We start from the raw sequence: 21,031 nt of genomic DNA on the forward strand, positions 1-21,031 counted from the left end.
ATCTACTTGATAGTGTGTGTTAATTATGGTGATCTTCTCTAAAACATGGCCACCATTTGTATTTCGGGAGCACAGAAGTAAAACTCCTGAAGTATTACTGGTGATCTTCAAAACATGGCCACCATTAGTATTTTAGGAGCTGAGAAAAAACTCCTGAAGTATTACTGGTGAACTCCAAACATGGCCACCATTAGTATTTCAGGAACACAGCAGTAAGCCTCATGAAGTATTACTGGTGAACTCTTCTAAGACATGGCCACCATTGGTATTTCAGAAACACTGAAGTGAAACTCCTGAATTTTTACTGGTGATTTCTCTAAAACATTGGCCACCATTAGTATTTTAGGAGCACTGAAGTAAAAATCCTGAAGTATTACTGGTGATCTCTAAAACATGACCACCATTATTATTTCAGGAACACAGAAGTAAAACTCCTGAAGTATTACCGGTGAACTTCACTGAACATGGCCACCATTGATATTTCAGGAACACAGAAGTAAATCTCCTGAAATATTACTAGTGATCTTCTCTAAAACATGGCTACCATTGGTATTTCCAGAACACTGAAGTTTTATTCCCCTAAGCACAATACTAAGAAAATGTGATTATGACACCCAGGAATTGGTCTAGGAACATATTGTTGTGCAAACCTTTGTGTCATAACTAGTATGTATTCTGTACCTTTAGTTCACCTTTTGGCACAGGTAGTCACTCGTGATGGGTTGCATTGTTGCATTCTGATGATTCACGAGATCAGTTTTTGGGAAGTTGATGCTACATACCAAAAAAAACAAGTAAGAACAAAATTTGATATTTTATTCAACCAGTATAAATATGATTAACATTGGTTGGATTTTATATGGTATGACTTAATACACATGTGAGGCCTATATATTTTCAAAAGCTACAAACTTTTCATGTAACTTGATTGAAAAGAACAAAATAAGCATAGCACATCAACATGAAACATTACATACTGTGCTAAAGGAGTAGGGGCAATAACGGGTACTTTCAGCCCAAAAGAAATAGAGATTGTCCATTTAAAACATTTCTAAAACTGCATATATGAATGAAGAATAAGCCCCTTAAGAAAATAGACCCGTAACAAGGGCTCCAACCTAAAGTTCATATATATATATGCCATTTCCAAACAAATCAAAAATAATTTGTCAGAGGTTTCTGAATTCATACTATCACACTTAAACTTGAAATTTTCCTAAAATTCTTAGTCCAAATAATGATCTTATTGCCCCTACTCCTATAGATACAGTTCACATCAAGTATAAGGGTAGATATTACAGATATAACAATATACTTCAAAATTAATCTTATAAGAATTAGATGATTTAGTTGGCATGATATCATATAACGATACACATGGAATGTTAAAATATGGACGGAATGGTTCAATGAAGTTCTGGATTTTGTCAAAATATTTCACTTTTTGAAATTACTATAAACAAGCAGAGATGGATCCTGAAACTTGTAAAAGGGGAGGGAGGTTTTGATCCAGTTATTTATAACCAGGTGGTACAAGTTTCAGCTAACATTTGCTCATTTTTGCTCTAATTTTGCACAAATTTTACAAAAATATTCCAACAAAAGTGGGGTTCCAACTTGTTATTTCACTTTTTGTCTCTTAGATTTTAAAATTGGCTCCATTCTTTTAAAAAAAAACATGCCAAATTTCAACAGCATTTCTACTGTGTCTTGTTCAAATAACTTCTTTCACAAACATGTTTTCTTTATAACATTGCCTTTCTGTAACAATCAAACTCTGTAAATAATTCTAAAATCAAGGTCAATACTATGCTTCCTGTTGAGCTGTATTATCTGTAAGGTAACAAACACACATCTGATCTTTACTCATCAGCAAAATGGTATTACCATCAGGTTGCCATAACAACCCTTGTACATTAAAAGGTCCTGCAATTAGAAAAACGAAATTATTAATTCCCATGACAGATTTAATAAATTCAGTGATATTGGTTTGTTTTCTTAATGATTGATTGATTGATTTTAGTTTTTAATTTCCTATGGAAGATGTTTCATGCCTCTCAGGACTTTTGAAAAAACAAACAGATCCTCTGTACTAGTCTGAAAAGCTGAGCCAAAACATTATCAAGTCAAAGAAGTAAAAGCCCCAACCCACTTGAAACATTATTCTGAGTATGAGCCAACCAGTCATCACTCTATCTCCTAAAAATACTGTGCATTCTGTCAATATGTTTTGTTTGCTCAAATAGAACGATTGCAGTATCAATAAACAATAAAACATCTTTCTTTCTCCTTCATCAGCTCTCACCTGTTTTAAATACTAACCTTCCACTGGTACCTCAACAGAGAGAGTTCCTGCCGCTGACCACATGTACAGTTTATTGGTACCAGTCGCCACTGCTAGACGTGCTTGGGAAGGGTCCCACTTCACACCTAAAATGTTAAAATCATTTTGTTCTTTTAATAATAAATAGTTGCAAGCAATGTCATACTAAGGCTACAACATACAATTCAAAGTCATATCAAGAACCATACCTGTAAACCCTCCCACAAAATCAATGAAAAATTTAGAAACTCCCACATAAAAATGTAAGATTTATTACAGATTTTTGGTTAAAATTACTATATTGTCAGTAAAAAATACTAAATGGTTGAATGTTTACACCTAAAACACACTTTCATGTTAAAATCTGCCACATGAGACCGTGATTACTCGGGAGAATCTCCCATATGAGCTCTTTCAAAGGTTAACATGTATCATGCAAGCATTTTATTTCATGAAGTTGTAGTTCAAGACAGAAAATGTTATGCACATCTCAATTGTATTTATGAAATAAAAAAGATAAGAAAAAATGATAATATATTTTTGAATTCGGATCCAGCCTTTTTATTTTAAATCTTATCCTAAGGCCCCTTTCCTCTCCTTTTTTACTGAATGCTAATGTTCTAGATCTACATTTTTGGCTGTCTGTAGTTCTACTCACACTTGATGGGGGCACTAAGGATCATGACTGTACACAGAGCCAGTCTCCTGATATCCCAGATCCACAAAGTTCCAGGCATGTTATCTGCATCAAATAGAAGACATAGTCAAGTTTTGATTTGAATGTAATTTTAGACTTTCTTCCCAATGTACACAATGTAATATGTCAATCAAATATGGGTGTATAATTTTTTTCTTTCAAGAAAAATTAAGACATACAACCTTATCCATTGTTTCAGCATGCAAAATCATTTTAGCAAAAAAAGAAATAGATAATATATAGGTTTGTGGATTCTGCGAAGTGCAAGTAGCTCTTAAAAGTTACTTAGTGATAATAAGTTTGTAGAGGGCCTACCAAAATATAATTGTCATACTTCTCAATAATCAATACAGTGGAGAAACATAATATTTATCCAACCTGCATTCTACCATGATGATTTTTTTCTACCTCTGTATTTATACATAGACTTACTGTTTTTTTGTTCTGTTTGTTGACCTCTTAAAACGGGTGTGTAAATCATGAAGAATGCATATGCACTCACCATAACTAATGTACACATATCTACAATTACAACAGAAGACCACCATTCCCACACCTGTTTCAGAATGTACATACTCAACATTCCTAATGGACAAATATTTACAACCACAGCAGAAAGTCATCATTCCCATGCCCATTTAATTATAGATGTACTCACCATTTCTAGTGAACACATACTGACAATCACAGCTGAAGTTCACCATCCCCACACCAATTTCAGGATGAATGTACTCACCATTCCTAATAAACACATATTAACATTCGCAGCAGGTCATCATTCCCATGCCCATTTAAGGATGTACGTACTCACCATTCCTAGTAAACATGTATTGACAATCACAACAGGTCACCATTCCCATGCCTATTTAATGATTGATGTACTCACCACTCCTAGTGAACATATACTGACAATCACAGCTGAAGTTCACTATTCCCACACCCATTTCAGGATGCATGTACTCACCTTCCCTAATGAACACATATTGACAATCACAGCAGGTCACCATTCTCATGCCCATTAAATGATGGATGTACTCACCATTCCTAGTGAACACATATTGACAATCACAGCTGAAGTTCACCATTCCCACACCCATTGCAGGATGTATGTACTCACCTTCCCTAATGAACACATATTAACAATCACAGCAGAAGGTCACCATTCCCACACCCATTTCAGGATGTATGTACTCACCATTTCTAGTGAACATGTATTTACAGTCACAGCTGAAGGCCACCATTCCTACACCTATTTTAGGGTTTGCTTTATTTATATCTGGTTTGGTTGTTGGTAGTTTGATATCCCCTTGCTGTACTTCAACTGAAAAATATGAATTTAAGATACATGGGCCAGCACTTGTTACAAGTGAAACTTTGCCCAGGGATAGTGTTTTGTTTTGGAAAATTTATTTTCTTGCCTAAATTTCAGGTGGAAAGCAGAAAGTTATTAAAGGAAATAGGAACCCCAAAAGAATTTTACTCTAATTTAATAGTATCTATGTAAACATGCATAAAAATGTGTTTCTTTAATTTCAAAGCCTTACTATTTAGCCCTATTTAACTGATAAATACTAACACAAGAGACTGACATTTTTTCCCAGCATGCATCATGATTATGATGTGTCTGTGGCACTAATCTGATCAGGTAATACTTTATCTTATCATGTGGTCACACAAGAAACAAAATGTGTGTGAAGTTGAAAATATAAGTCAAAACCATTGTATAATAAATAATGTCAAAACTTGAAATTGTTTTTTTAAATCAACTTTAGGTATAAAAAAATTAAAACTGAGAATTGAAAATTGATTTTTATAATTTAATATCATAATTTGAGACAGCACAGCAGGCCATCAGACAAAATTAGATGTAAATAATATTACACTTTCATAGTATGTTCATAACAAAAACAAGAATGAGGGGAAAAAAGAAGATAAATAATAAAAGAGTTTAATTTTCTCTTTGTTTGCATTGCATGAAATTTCAAATTCAAGAATGTTAACTACTTTAATTTGTAAAATAAGGTCTTTCAAAATCGTTCTTTTAATAACATTTGTTTTTGTTTTCAATTCAACTGAATGGTCTCTAAAATTAAGAGAAACAAAAATATATATGTTTTGCATGATTGAGTAATGTATAGAAAAAAATATAATACATCAGCAGTGTTAATGACTTAAATTAAAAAAATAAATAAATATATGTCCTTTTTGTTCCATTATCATCTTGTGTATATTCCATTTAACAGAAATGTAAACTTCACTCACAAGTAAAATAAATTTTCACAACCACTTTCCTGATTTTCTACTTGTGACAAACTGTACATTCTTCACAATTCTAGGGTTGTTTACTTTAAGTGCCACATTTACATCATAATTAGTGCTGCCATCTGGCAATTTGGCAGTAAGGGAGATTATCTTATAGCAAAGACGGCTGCCCCCTGTAACAATAGGTCTCAGTATTGTATTAATTTTCCCATAGACTTCTATAGTGAAGTGCATCTTTTTAGGATTTAAAAAAAAAATATGTAAATTGGTTCAATAAAACTTTCACTTATGTAGCATTTCTAAGGGCATGTGAAAAAATAATTTCCCGCAAAGAAAATAGGGCGAGTCCACTAGGATCGGACAGAAAAGTAGTCTTGAACTATAAATAGCCATTTCTCTACTTTCACTTTTGGCACTCATTAAATCAACCTTTTCAGTGGAACATTTTTATGTTATTATGTTAGATTTTCTTTTAAAAAAGTTTGTCATCTTATAGTGTGATGTTTGCTCTATTTTATAAGTCATTGCTCATATCTTTTGACAAAACATTTGTTTGTAGAGAGACAAAAAGAAAATGCACTATATTTTTATAGCATCCATGTTTTGATGTAAACCCACTCAGGGATATGCAATGTGATACTGGTACCAATAGGTTTAGAGCAATTATCCTCTCTAATTAAGTAATTAAGTATAATATAGGAAAAGGAACTTCAGATTCTTCTTGTATTATGTAAAGACTATCAATATATCCCACATGTTGAAAAGGGTTCCTATTCCCTTTAATTTCTAGAGCAGCAGTGTTTATTATGATTCGAAGTAACCTGACAATATAAGAAATACTTTTCAATTCCATCCAGTTATGGCTTCAGTTCTTACATTGCCTTAAAAAGGTTTTCATTTGTCTCCTTTATGGTTGCACCCAGAAATTACATGTTATAAATACTATTTAATAGATATCATAAACCATCCAGAACTAATTAATTAGTTGTTATTAATAATAAAAGCAAAAGGGCTTGGAATTTATGAAATTTTCAATCTACGCCATTATCTATTACTTGCTATTCAAAGTTTAAACCTTTCATCTATCAGTATGTCATGCAGACTAGCAAAAAATTAAGTTGTTAAGGATATTACAATGTATATGATTTTTATATTGAAAGGACTTTTTCATGAAAACCTGAAGTCAAAACAAACAATTTTACTGTGAGCCAGCTGGGTTCAAAACTGGTATTACTATATAGCGGGTAATTTTCCGGGTGCCAAATTTCAGGTTTTCCTCTATAAATAGTGGTATTAATGTAGACCATACCTATAACATGGAGAATGAAAATAATGTAAAATATCTGCGCTTGAATTTTGCTGGCTTTTATTTATTCGTGATTCCCTAAACTTCACGAATATAGGGAAAATTAGAAACGCACAAAAATTTCCCACTACAGGGTATTCTGTTTAGTAGAGAAGTAAGAGTCAATTTGGTGTAACTTTGTCATTGGAAATTACCTGAATTAAATACTCTGAAAGTACTATCATTCGTGGGGTATCAAATTTTGTGGTTTTCATGGGTTGGCCAAACTACGAAATTTAGTTCCCAACGAAAAAGAGATTTCCATTGATGTGTGTATACTGAAAACCACAAAACCAGGAATTAAAAAATCCATGAACTTGTGTTTCTTCCCTAATCCACGAAAATTGGTATCCATGAATTAAAGAACTTTCACAGTATGTCACAAAGAAGAGCAATTAAATAGCAGTCTTTCTAAAAATCAGATGGGAGATGATTCATGCATGTCAAAAACCCACCAAATTAACTTTGATTTCTTCTTCAGAAACCCTTATAAATCACATAACCAGTCTTAGTTATACATTTAAGGGTTGCGCTTTAGAGATAAAATTTATATAGATTGTATTTGATATTATCACTTTGCACGAGTTATTGTTCTTGATTTGGTTTGATTTGGTTTGATTTGGTTGATTTTAGTGGGAGGTTAAAGTGTAGTTTTTTCAAAAGTATAGATCTAAATACAGAAAGAATTATTGTCACATAAAAGTATATCATATGTAGACCAATAAAGCATCATCTGATTCTTGGGTTTTTCTACACTATGAATCACCTTACCTTTGGCAGTCTCTGAATTTTATATGGACTGGTACTTAAGTAGTCAAAAATCAATTTCTAAGGGCAGTTGTTTGTATTTTCCAAACTTACATTTACTTTGAGCAGTAAACAGAGTAGCGGTAGGAGCATCAAGATTGTCTCCAGGAGGCAATGGAGTCCTAGTCTCAACTTCTTTATAAACAACCTGAAATACATGTAAATAGAAAGTAAATACTACACATAGAGGTGTACAGAATCAGTCTGTCCTAACACTGGATGGAAAATGGAAAAGAAATTTATTTCGTAAATGACTTGGGATAGGGTATGTCCCTGGAAACCTTGACTTACTGTAAACATATTAATTTTTGTGGATTCTGTCAAGTGAACATATTTGCATGTATTACTTTTCACGTTTTCAAAAATTGATTAGTGTTATTTGGTGTTAAAATCAATTTTGCAGATACTATTTTTCACTGTTTACTGTCCATCACCTTAAAAATTAGTTCATTTACAGTATACCGGGTTTTAATTATTGATTATATGTGATCCTATGGCAAATATTTCAGGTATTTTAGGGTGTGAATATTTGATCAATCATACAGACCCTGTTTTATACTAGCCTAGCATACTGCATTGGATTTTTAATGTGCTAGCTCACTGAAAACAGAAACAGCAAGTAGGCCTATGACCCAACTCGAGATACATTATTCAGACTAAGAGCCAACCAGTCATCACACTATCATTTATATGCCTCCTGCCACCAATTTTAAAATCTCTGGTATGACCTTATCTGGTATCAAAACCAACAAACTACTGGACTCAAGCAATCTTGATACCACAAGACAACTGAGGGAGTTAAGGAGGTAGACCTAGGGTAAGGGACATAACTCTAACAAATCATTGGAACATTTATAGTCTGCATTTCACATCAATGTCATGTAAGCATCACAGTAACTTGCACTGATTTCATTCAGTTTCAAATGAAAGCTTGATAGGCTTTGGTGAAATTGGATAAAATATAACTTCAAGAATTTTGTCCCTTACCCTCCTTAAGAAACATATTGGGCTCAAACCATTTATGGAAGGTTGCCATGGAAATAAAAGGGGTTGTAGCTGTACATACACTATTTCAAGAATTGAAGAAAATGACTTGATCTAGGGAAACAACTGATATTACATTTCTACAATTTCAAAAAGTGAAGCACAGATATTTTAAGAAGGTAGACCTAGGGTAAGGGACATAACTCTTACAAATCAATGGAACGTTTATGTAAAGCATTTTACATCAATTTCATCTAAGCATCAAAATACTTGGAATAATTTCATTCTACTTCAAATGAAAGCTTGATAGGCTTTGGTGAAATTGAATAGGTTGCAAACATATCACTTATCACTGATTTCGAGAGTTATTTCCCTTACGCCAGGTCTACCTCCTTGAAGTTTAAGTCTCAATTGTTGATATACAATAATAAATTGCTCCCTGAATACAATTCTTAATATCCATAGCTACTCAGCAAATGAATGAAATATCAAGCTACACCAAATGATTCCTTACAACATTACTGCAGTCTAGAATTCCTGGATGATCATGCTCTGCTACAGTCTTCCATGTTATATGGTTTAATATTCTGACCTGGAAAACAAAAACAGATGTGATTTAAATTTGGTTGAAATTTGCATTAGTCACATTTTTGTTGTACAAATTTGCGGATAATTTCCTTTTGGAATGGAAATTAATGGAAATTCCTTTAGCCACATTCAGTTTAAATGAAAATATCTGACAACCTTCTATTGCTAAAAAAGATTTGCGAATTTACCCTTTTTTTAAATTATTAAATAAAATTTTGAAGTTCATATACATTCAGGAGAAAATAACTCAGTCATTTTCAAGTTTCTGTGAGTTTAACAAGAGTTATCTTTCTTGGTTCCCAAGATATTTTCATATTTTTCAAAATGCATGAACATATAAATAATGACAAGTGTTCATTTTTTTTCCACATTAATATACATGTTGCAAGCTAAAATTCAAGAGAATGTCATGTTTATATTACTTTCTCATGAACAACTTTTGCTTGTATATCAGCCTGTAAATTATTGACAAAAGTCACGCAATTTGCATTTTTTTAAACCACCCTATACAGTAAATAATCCTTTTGAAACGGACTTTTTATATCTACCATGCTGAAAAATTAACTACATTTAAAAGTTTTATAAATATTTGAAATACATGTACCAAATTTAAGTAGCACTCCAGCTAAGAGTCATGCAAAATGTGATTCATAGGTAAAAAGCCTACATATTTTTATTTTTGATATTTTGTTTGAATTCGCATAGTAAACAGGAATTAATATTGAGTTTTTCATATAACCTGTGTTCTTAGGAGATAAAAATTATATAGAATGCGCTGTTGATTTAAAAATTAAGGGAGAAAACTCTGTAGATGACACTCAATAGAATCTATTGGATTGATTTGCTCCTAAGAGCAGGCAGATTTGAATGAATTATACATTTCATAATATAGACCAATAAAACAATTTAATTTAAAAAAAAATAAAAATATGTACCCTTTTTTGGTGTGTATCACATTTTTCAGATTTTGCATGATTCTTACAAATACAGCTACTTAAATATAGTTTTCGGTAATAAAAAACTTACTCAATTGAATCTATTACTTACCTGTTACAATTATAGCAGAAAACAATGCGATATCAATTACAAAGAATCAGGAAGAGATTAGATGTTCCTTAGAGGACTACTATAATTTAATCTTATTGCATTGTATGACATTTGTTACCTCTGTAATCAAACATTAAGGTCAAGGATACTTATATGAGTATATAATATCCAAAACAGTTTGTCAGAACTTTGAGAAAGGTTATTTTAGATTTTCTTTGACATTGGTAGTTGTATCCCCCTTTTTGTGTGATTAGGGACTCTTTTACGGTTGTTTCAAAGCAATCAGTTTAGAAAATATACTGATGAATTTCAGTTTACACTTTTTGATAACAATCTATACCACATTTTATGCAAATGATCCTAAAATCCTGAACTTTAAGTGATTTTTACTTTGGAACTATGCAATAATTCACAATCCACAGTCCTTAATTTTCAGACAAAGTTCATAGAAAATACAGAAATTCGTAATACTCAACCTCTATGATCTGTTAAATTGAATAAATTATTAATGATGGACTTTTAATGAAGTAAATATGTTATATGTGGACCCATTAAGATTATACTGACCAACGACAAATATATGGACTTGTGAAGATTTTACTGAATGATGTCAAAGTCCAAAGTAAATATATTCAAAAGGGTCCATATATAACATATTGAATAGAAAAAAGTTTGCAATTTACCTATTGCATATGTAAAAAGTGAATTTTTCAATTGATTTTGCATTTTGTGTATTCGAAATTTGGACTTTGCGTATCATTTTCACCACAAAATACAAATTTCATCCATACAAAGCATTCTGTAATTTTGGTGGGAAAATTGGTCGCCATGGCAACATCAACTAACAAATCATCTCAAAACCTCGGGATGTAAAACCTATCTTAAAAAATCATATTTCATTCAAATTGGAGCAATTTTGGCAGGAAAATAGGCAACAGATTTTTCTGTTTTGTTCAGCATTTTAACTCACCACTGTACTAAATGTCAAGTTCCTGGCCACATAAGTTACATATATTTCAGAGGAGTTTGTATCTAATTTTAGAAACATACCATCAATATATATAAAAATAGAAATAGGTACACAGGATATCTTTTGAATCACATGGCCTTGATAACCAATGAAAATAGAAGAATTCTATACCATATGTAACATATATAAAATACCATTATAGTTAAACTGATAGTCAATATAAATTGTGGAGCATTATACATTTATCAATAATGGACTTTTAACATACTGACTGTTAACTTACTGAGTGAAAGTCCTTAATTAGTATATTACATGTGTAGATAATGTATTTTCTTTTTGTCTGCGGGGCTTCCGCCATGAATGACTGAGAGTAATTATAGAAAAGTTTACATCTGGATCTAAATTTAGAAGTATAGTGTCAATATACATATAAATAGAAATATAGGGTCAATATATTTAAAAATAGAAACAAGGCTTCATGTACGTGGAATATCCATTGCATCATGTGATCATAATAACCAACGAACAAAGAAGACTTACACAATATGTAATATTTACCAGTACTATGTAAAATCATGGTCACAAACTATGAAATCAAAATATTTCAATCTCAAGACCTAAAATATCTCAGTTTCCATGGCAACCAAATCAACAAAACAATCAAGACAGAAAAGCCATTGGTAGCTTTTATTTCATTTTTTCTTCGTAAACTGAAACCCATGACATCTTTTCAAATTGTTGTCAGACTTGTGGAAAAAAATGCATTAAAATATTTCAGTAACAAGAGTATACAAATTCAACAGTTTTGAGTCACGCATTCATTGTGTAATACAACTGTACTGTCAATAGACCTTAATTCCAAAAACATGCACCAAGCAAACAGTAAGCCCAAATGACAGATTTATTGCCCTTTGATGATCCTCCTTTTAGAGCTTAGACCATAGTTGTGAGAAATCGTCAATAAATTCTGTACAATTTATGTAAATTTCGAGGATGACAATTGTCCATAAATTGACATTAATTCCAAAAAAACACTTTTTAATGGCAGTGTTCAATTTTGTAAGTAGCCTTGAAATACCAAATCAGCATGTCAACTGTATATTTTGTATATTTATTTTGTAAGTTTTATTTGTATACATGTCTTATACAAATCTTTTTCAATGGAGATTTCACACCAAACAAAAAGTAGTAAAACTTTAAATTTCAACTTAAGATCATAAATAATGACCTGGCCAAGATGACACTTCAAAACAAATGTAAACAATCAATCGTTACTATAGCAACACAAAATGTGAGTTTACTCTTTAACCACTCAAATAGCTTTGAAAGGGGTAGGGTTGATTTTAAATAGATATAAATATATATCTATTGAAAATAATGAAAATTGATGCACGCTCCTGTAACTTGAACCAATGGGTGTTTATAAATTCCCAGTGATCAACAAAAGATTGTAACCTTGTCCTAAAAAGAATTTACAGTTAAAGGGAATAACATAAGATATGTATTGATAGTATTTAACACAAATATAAATTTTTTGAGAATTACTCTGTCTTTTCAAATACAAAAAATACCAATTTGAAAATTACTCTGTCTTTTCCAATACCAAAAATATCAATCATATATACTGCAAATTTCTATATGCCGTACACATGTTTCAAGGAGTAACCTCTCATCAGCAGCATTAGAATCATATATATAGGAAGATCTAAATCCAGACTTTAATTGCTTACAAGAATAAACTCAGAACCACAACTATTGAAATACTGAGCCAAATCCATCACCAAGAAGTTCTACCAAGTGTCTTGGGTATTTTGAAGTTTGTATTACTGCAAATTTTGTTAAATATGACAATAAAATATAATTTGGGGTTACAATGTCAGAAATGAATGACTAGCCATATTTGAATTTTTAATTTTTATATATTCCAAATCACTATGTAACCTAGGGATAATCCAGAGAAGGATAATTCTGGTTATTGTTTCCACTTTTTTTGTCCAAATTTAGCACAAGAACAACAAAATTTTCCAATAAATTAGGCATTGGACCCCCCCCCTCCCCCTCCCAAAAACAAAACAAAACAAAAAAATCTACCACCAGTTATATTATAATCTTTATGTTAAGGAGGTAGAAATCAGTGAAATATTTGTATCATATTCAATTCACCAAAGCCTATCAAGCTTTCATTTGAAACGGAATGAAATCAATCCAAGTAATTTAGATGCTTATATGAGATTGATGTAAAATGCTGAATACAAACGTTCCCATGGTTTTTAAGTGTTGTGTCTCTTACCCTAGGACTACCTCCTTAATAAGAATTTTTTATTGGCTTAAAGTACAAGATAAATACAGTTAATTAATTTCTTTTCAAGGAGTCACTCCTCTTCTTCCCAATTAACACTCTATTCTTTTTTGAGAATAGTTGATAAACAAGTAACATGGTGTATATTCATATATATATTATCCCGATTCAATTATTAAAAAGTAAAATAAAATTTCTAAATTTTAAATCCCAAAGAAGACATTGACATTAGCAGATATAAATATTTAAGGCAAGTATCGGAACAAATTTCACAGAAAATAAAACAATTACATGATCAATGTCAAGGCCACATAACAATGATTTTCATAATAGATGATGCATGGAACATTTTCATGCATAATGAGAGCCCATACTAATTATCATAGCTTAAAAGATAAATAGTTTCCCTGCTCGCATGCCTGACCTGCATTCACCATACTATAACCCGATTTTCACTAGGTGAAATTCAGCCAAATTGGAAGAAAAAAGAAAATAACACATAATGCTAGAAACTCTGCCCTAAATTTCAGTTTTGTTCACAATTTCAACTTAGGTGGGTAAATGTGCACAATATTGTATCAAAATTGCTTAAAAGTCTCCAACCCTGATGAGATCTAAGGGTTTTTTTTTAAGTCCTGTAACTTCACAATTTTTTTATCAATATCGCAAAAAACTGGGCTAAAACACATAGCAGTTCTGAAGGTCTTTATTCTATTTTCTCAGTCACAAGGCACACAACTTGAAAATGGAAAATTAGAAAACCCAAAAATGAAAAAAAAAATTCCTCCCATGAGAAAAGCCATTGTTCCAAAAAATAACAAAATTCTTTAAATAAAATGTCAGATGGTCCCACATCAGTATACCAAATGAAATAGTAATGGAAATCTTTAAATGCAATCTGGTGAGATAATTTCTGCAGCTTGGGCCTCTAATTTAGCAGTATAGTTTGTGGATGGTACACATATTATGTAAGTGAAAGTTAGTTTACATATCATAATTAGATCTCTCCCTTATTAATTCTTGAAGATCATCTTTTGTTGAAAATGCCCAAAAAAATCCAACGTATCAATATAGGGTGGACAACTAATGACAAATAATTTGACGTCAAGGTCTAAAATGCAACCAATAAATTGTCAGCAAAGATAACTTCTTGTTTTTAACACTTTCATGAAATAAACCATGGAAGGAATTGGGACAGCATGACCAAGAATTGTCTAAATGATATATCAAAGGTTCCACAGGCACAGCTTAATATAACTGCAGATGTTTGAATTTGATTTTGATTAAGTTTCTGACACCATATGGTTTGTTTTTACAAAATGAACTTTACAATACCAGTATTTTATACTAATAACACAATCAGTTAACACAACAACAACAAAACATTTGAATTAAATACTACTTTAAGAAGTGTTACTTCAAAGCAACATAGAAAAATTCCAAGATTGGTGCTGTAGTTCAGTTGGTATAGCACTTTTTAATGTATTTCTTTCAAAAATCTTCTCCTCAGACACTATTGGACCAATTGGAACCAAACTTAATATGTATGTTCCTTGGGGTATCCTGCATAGAACTGAAGTGAGGATTTTTGATCTGTCGAAAAACATGGCCGCTGTTACTAAAAATAGAACATAGGGGTCAGACAGTAGTTTTTTGCATATATCTCGACAGGTTTAGCCAAATTCTTTCAATAGCTGAAATGATCCTTATTATTAGGACTACATAAATCTCCAGGGATAAATGTTGTCAGACGACTCCTTGTTAGAGATATTGCCCTTGAAAAGGGAAAAATTATGGTTTTTTTTGGTTTGTTTTTTTTAACGGTTTTCAGTCAATATCTCAAACACTATGATAGATAGAAAGAAACTTTCAATCACTGAAATGATCCTTATGATAAGTCCTACCAAAGTCTTCTTGAGTCAAAACAACTTCTTGTTAAATTTATTGCCCTTGAAAGGCAAAGTTCCACCAGGTGAGCGATTCAGGCTCCTGGGAGCCTCTTGGTAGTAAATTGCATGTAACTTGCTATGAGAAAGGATGGCACACATTTATTGCAAAATCAGTTCAAGATTGTGTAATACTATCATTTCTGATACTTTAATCACAAAGGCAACAAGAAGATGCTAGAATCCCATCACCATTAGTGGCATTGACCCTGGCCACAGTTTTTGACCAAAAGGAACAAGTTTGTACCAAATTTTGAAAAAAAAAATGTTTAAGAATGCTGTTTCTAGAGTGTTTACAAAGATTTAATAGACAGACAGACAGACAGACACAAGGTGGTGTTAATATATCCCTTCACATCTTACAAGTATATAACAAATCCAGTGTTTAAAATAGTTTTCAAAATTCAGGGCCATTCAACAAGCTTACTGCCTCATCTCCTCTTTTTCTTCAAACATTAAAAATCAAACAATTGATCGCAACTGCTCTAGAAAATATCCAATGTCATGAGCAGCAGTTTCATGTAGTTTTTGTGACCTAAAACACATAAGCAACTGAGAAGTAAGTTAAAACCAAGATCTGATCATAAACAGTTAAATACAGCTAACACCATATACTGAAATTATTCAAGTTTCAATTCTCGAATTAAATTTAAAAACTTTGTCAAATGTGATATGTCACATTAACAGACGTCATACAGACCTTATACTGCCCTAATGTGTTAGTTTTCAGTGATTTTTTACAATGCCTAATGAATCTTAAATGTGTTCCCAACACATAGCTGCATAATTCAATGCAAATCAGTGATAACCTGAGTTGAACCAAAAACACAAATCTGGCTATAACGTCCTGTTCACACTTTTAGGGATTTTGACAGTTCTTAAGTATTAATCGAGGGTCAAAATTCTTAGCAGATGTCTGGAACCTTATTTAATTGATCAATTTACTAAGCTTAATACTAAATCAATGATTAGGCTTACAGAATAAATATATTTGAAACAAACATAAGAATGTATGCATTGTTTTCCTTAGTGTTACATGTATCACATTCATACAGAAGTTAATAATATATGCCCCATACATATGAAGCCAAGTACAAAATCTGAAATCAATCCATCAATTTGAAACCAGGAAAACTACAAGGAAATTCGGACTAACGAATTAAGGATGGATGGACAGGCAGATAAATGCAATGAAGGCTGTACCTAACATTCAGTTGCCATTTTAGATATGTTCATTTTTTTTTGGCAATTTTGGCAATTGCCCTTATACTAAGTCTAATTTTTAAAACCTTGAGATCCAAACAATTATTTTGCCGTGACATAAAATGGACAAAACCAACTTAACCCTTAAGTGTCAGTCTCTGTAAGAATCAGGCAGTGGTTGAAACATGGTCTGAAAAAAATTTCCATATCATGTTGGTGCATTGAGTTATAATTTCATTGTATTGCACTGAAAATGAACATTTCAAGGGCAGATAACTCTGTCAAAAACCTCATTTTTCTCAGATTCTATTGAAAAATTTCTGAGCAAATCCAATGATGCAGAAATCAAATAATGGTCTTTTCAAATAAAGACAGCATCCTTGAGTGTGTTTTAATGTCAGATCAATGGGGTTTTGACATGTATGTCTCTGATTTTTCCCATTTTGCCCAATTCTTACAAATACTCACACTTAAACATTTACAAAATTTCTCGTTACCTAAGTAACAATTTCTACAACTGTATACTAACATACCGTGGACTTCGATTTACTCAATTATATCAATAAACTAAATGAACTAAACCTCAGGTCCCCGCCAACACTGGTATGGCCAGCATGATAACAACACAAGGGCCGTCAAAATCAATGTTATCACCTGAATAAATAGGTAAAACTTATCTATGATGGTATCTATAACAAATAATCAGTAATTTCTCGGAAGTCCCATACACTACTTAAAGTAATCTAATAAATAAATAAACAAAAAATCTAGTTAATATAAGTGACATTGCGAATTAAAAGGTCATAAATATAGAGTATCAATATCGCTAAGGTCGATTGTAGACCAACTTTCTGTTCTGTTTAAAAAAATCATCTGTTTTTATCCATTTAAGTAGCTGTCCACCTACATATCATCAAAAATTTAAAAAATTGATCATTTAATTGAGAAAAAAAATTTTCTTCATTTTTGCTGAAAGTTCTAATAAGGCAATTCATTTTCCAGTGAGATCTTCTATTTTTAAGTATGTGAGTAAAAAAAATAATCTTTAAATGTTTTGGCCAAAGAGACACAAAATTATCCAAGGAGACGAAAATTATGATGGAAATTATCTGAAACATTTAACAGTTAAATACAAGAGAATGTAATCAAGAACAAAAAATATTATCTGGACACATACAGGGATGGGATTAGATGAAATCCTGATCTGAATTTGCTGCATGTCTCATATCATAACTTATATAAGTAACCACACACATACACACATATAACATCCCCCCTCCAGGTCTATTATATCAGGGATGATTTTACAACAAAGCAGAAATTGGCAAATCGGAAGTAAATATACAATGGAAAAAAGAATCATAATGGTAAAATCAAGATTCAAAAATGGGGAATTCCCCTAAAAAAACGGAAGAAAATCATCCCTGATTACCAGTATATATACCTTCACACTGAAACTGTAAGTTTGCATTAAATAGGCACTGTTTTAATTGTTGATTAACACCTGGTATTGAAATCCCTAAAAATACCAGCTATAAAGAACTTAAAAAAAGCATAATTCAAAGCAGGGGACCATCTTTCACATATAAAACTAACGTTTACCAGTTTATGGTAAAATATCGTACTTGAATTTACTTAAAAATCAAGTCTTTTATACAATTTGTTTAAAAAGTAAACCATATTTATTAACTGTATCTCAGCCTTGTACAAACTGATTATTTGATCTTATACATGAACACTATTGCGTAACCATTTTTTTTTTTTTACAAAGAAACATCCTGTGCTAATTTATAAATAGAACCAATAAAACATTTGGAAAAATCATTTTATTAGTACAAATAGTTCATACAGCCATGTTGCAGTTGGTTTTCTAGTACACCACATGTATAATTACCAGTATGTTTCTTCATGTTTCTTCGTTTTTGGTTTTTTTTGGGGTTGTTCTTTTTTCATTCAAATAAGTGCACATATAGGTAAACTCATCTTTATCATTACATTTGAAAGCTAAGAAAATAATAAAGAAAAAAATATAAATACACTTAAAGTTTGCTCAACAACAGCAAGCATCTGGTAAAGTGTATTTTCAAAAATTTCAACATCAAAAGAATTGTTTATGTATATAAGAAGTCAGGATATCTATTCCTTGCTGAATATTAGAAGGAAAACAATACAACATTCAGAGGGGGTCCATACAAAAACCTGGCAGTGAGTAACATATCACAAATTTTGTTTTTTAAAAAAAAATTCACCTATTTCATATCACAAATACATCCTTTCTCAAAGTGGAAAATTGGTTTTTGATCTATATTAACGATAAAGAGAAATAAATAACAAAGAAAGCATTGAAATTCATTGAAGAAGGGAGATAACTCTTTAATTTGAGCAAAATTTGGTTTCTTTAATATGGAACTTTTAAATCATTTTCTGAGCCATCCACTGCCGATTTAAAATAAATTTTAACCCTTCTTGACATACATATGATATATATACATTACATTGGAACAATAAAATCAGTGGGAAAAAGTGAACCACCCTTATCACAGGATCTGCCTGATTTTTACATGGACAACCTCTTAATGCCTCAATTTTCATTGTGACTTTGGTGTAATAACAAATAACAAAGAAACTGAAAACAAAACACACAGAATTCTAAATAAAAATAGGTACTATAACTGCACAAAAAAACTGGGAGCTCCAAAGATGAGCATTTTAAAAATAGAAACAAAGATAGAGATATGATTTTGAAGTACAAGTACTACAGGGTAAATGGTGTCTTTAACACAATAAACTTGGATCAAGCATCTATTGCACCTATACAAGCATTTTCTACTTTTCAAGAAACTCATTGTATATATCAGGTAACTAGAGGCTCACCTGAATCGCTCACCTTGTCAGCTATTTGCTTATTTGAACAACTTGAGGAATGAGACAGGCTAAGTTAATATAAACTGAATTGTCAAATGCAGGAAATGCTTCAATAGCATCTTAATGACCTGAACCAGAATTTTTGTAAAGGCAACAGTTTTTGAATTATTTTCAAAACACTGTCTTCCTAACCCTATGTTCTGTTTTTAGTATAGGCAGCCACATCTATTCCCAGAAGATTTTCAAAGTTGTACTTGTGGAAAACTAAAATTATAAAAATTGCTTCAGGAGCTGTAACTTCATCAGTATACGAATCATATTGAAAATTTCGGCATTGGTTGGTCCCTCAATTCTGAACGATATTACCTGCAAAAATGTTTGCTAAAGTCAACAGTTTTTGAGTTATTTGCAAAAACTGCCTTCTGACCCCTATGTTTTATTTTTAATAATTGTGGCCATGTTTTTTCACAGATAAAAAATCCAAAAGAAAATTTTGTGTGGGATATCCTAAGAAACAAATATGTCAACTTTCATAGAATTCTGTGAAACAGTTTTTGAGAAGATTTTCAAAGTTGTACATGCCAAAAATGCCCAAAAAAAATGTTTCAGGGGCCACAACTCCTACATTAGTTGACAAATCACTTTGAAAATTTTAACAAAGATCGGTCTCTTGATGCTGAGCAATATTACTCTGCTAATATTTTGCTAAAGGCAAACGTTTTTGAGTTATTTGCAAGAAAATGCCTTCAGAACATGAATGATTTACACATCATAACAACAAAGCTCCCCTACACTTTTAGCTATAACCCTCATAATATATGTAAAGCTGGACAAAATTGTACAGGGATAATCTCATTACACCGCAGTCTCCAAAGAAAAGATTAACTAGAAGCCCTGGACTCTATCTTTTCCAAGGGAGCACAGTCCACAGTTATATCAAGATAACAACTACTTGACCAAAATTACAGCAGTACAAATACTTGTCATTGTAATGTATTATCTGTTTCAATAAACATTGCTAACTTTTTAGGGTTCGTTCGTCGAACACGATGACTTCTTCAACAGGACTATTACAAAATGTGGGACTTTGAGTTATAGAGTGTGATAAGTAACACAGTAATAAGAAGAGATCAGGAGATACTCTTGTTTTTAAATCAAAGATTGGAAAAGATACCAAATGCATAGACAGTAAGTTTGATTTTTGTCATGTTAAAATTTTCAAATACGTGAAAAATTTCAGCATGGAAAGTACTTAGGTGTAAGTGTTTGTAAGAATCAGGCAAAATGGGGAAAATCAGAAACATGCATGTCAAAACCCCATGGTTGATCTCTGCAACATTGAATTTGTTAAGAAATTATTCAACAAAATCTTAGAAAAAAAGAGGTTTTTGACACAGTTACCTGCCCTTGAAATGTTCATTTTCAGTGCATTTCAATGAAACTGTTACTCAATGGTCCAGCATGATATGGAAAATCTTGTCTGTTTTCCTCAATTTTGATGGTGCAAATGATCAAATTACACTATCAAAATGATGGATTTCTTTTCATACCATGTCCCACCCACTGCCTGATTCTTACAGGGACAGACACTTAAAAGTTGCTAAAATGTCTTGGTATAATTCAGGTGTTACAACTGATATTATACCAAACCCACTTCCTGCCATAACAGTGAACTAAATGACAATGCTTCAGTAA

At 31.8% G+C, this 21,031-nt stretch overlaps 2 protein-coding genes across 3 annotated transcripts in view; one reads left to right on the forward strand and one right to left on the reverse strand.

Annotated features, from left to right (window-relative positions):
• Positions 1-801: 801 nt before the first annotated feature.
• LOC148601681 (WD repeat-containing protein WRAP73-like) overlaps positions 802-21,031 on the reverse strand; it is a 54,073-nt gene continuing 33,843 nt past the window's right edge. Inside the window, exons 9-14 of the mRNA XM_088555674.1 lie at positions 8,933-9,010; positions 7,489-7,582; positions 4,216-4,341; positions 2,982-3,065; positions 2,323-2,430; positions 802-1,926 (exon numbers count right to left, since the gene is read on the reverse strand). Of these exons, the coding sequence (XP_088411800.1) occupies positions 1,808-1,926; positions 2,323-2,430; positions 2,982-3,065; positions 4,216-4,341; positions 7,489-7,582; positions 8,933-9,010 (609 nt within the window). The 3' untranslated portion in view covers positions 802-1,807. The remainder of the gene's footprint in view (positions 1,927-2,322; positions 2,431-2,981; positions 3,066-4,215; positions 4,342-7,488; positions 7,583-8,932; positions 9,011-21,031) is intronic.
• LOC148601682 (cellular tumor antigen p53-like) overlaps positions 20,339-21,031 on the forward strand; it is a 54,184-nt gene continuing 53,491 nt past the window's right edge. The window contains exon 1 of one of the 2 annotated variants that reach the window (XM_088555673.1): positions 20,339-20,524. The gene's annotated coding sequence lies outside the window, so the exon portion shown is untranslated. The remainder of the gene's footprint in view (positions 20,525-21,031) is intronic. The other variant, XM_088555667.1, reaches the window with a different exon arrangement.

This window comes from Perna viridis, chromosome 12, assembly GCF_037379345.1.
Source record: "Perna viridis isolate PV_CMFRI_1.1 ecotype Kerala chromosome 12, ASM3737934v1, whole genome shotgun sequence".
Taxonomy (NCBI): Eukaryota; Metazoa; Mollusca; class Bivalvia; order Mytilida; family Mytilidae; genus Perna; species Perna viridis.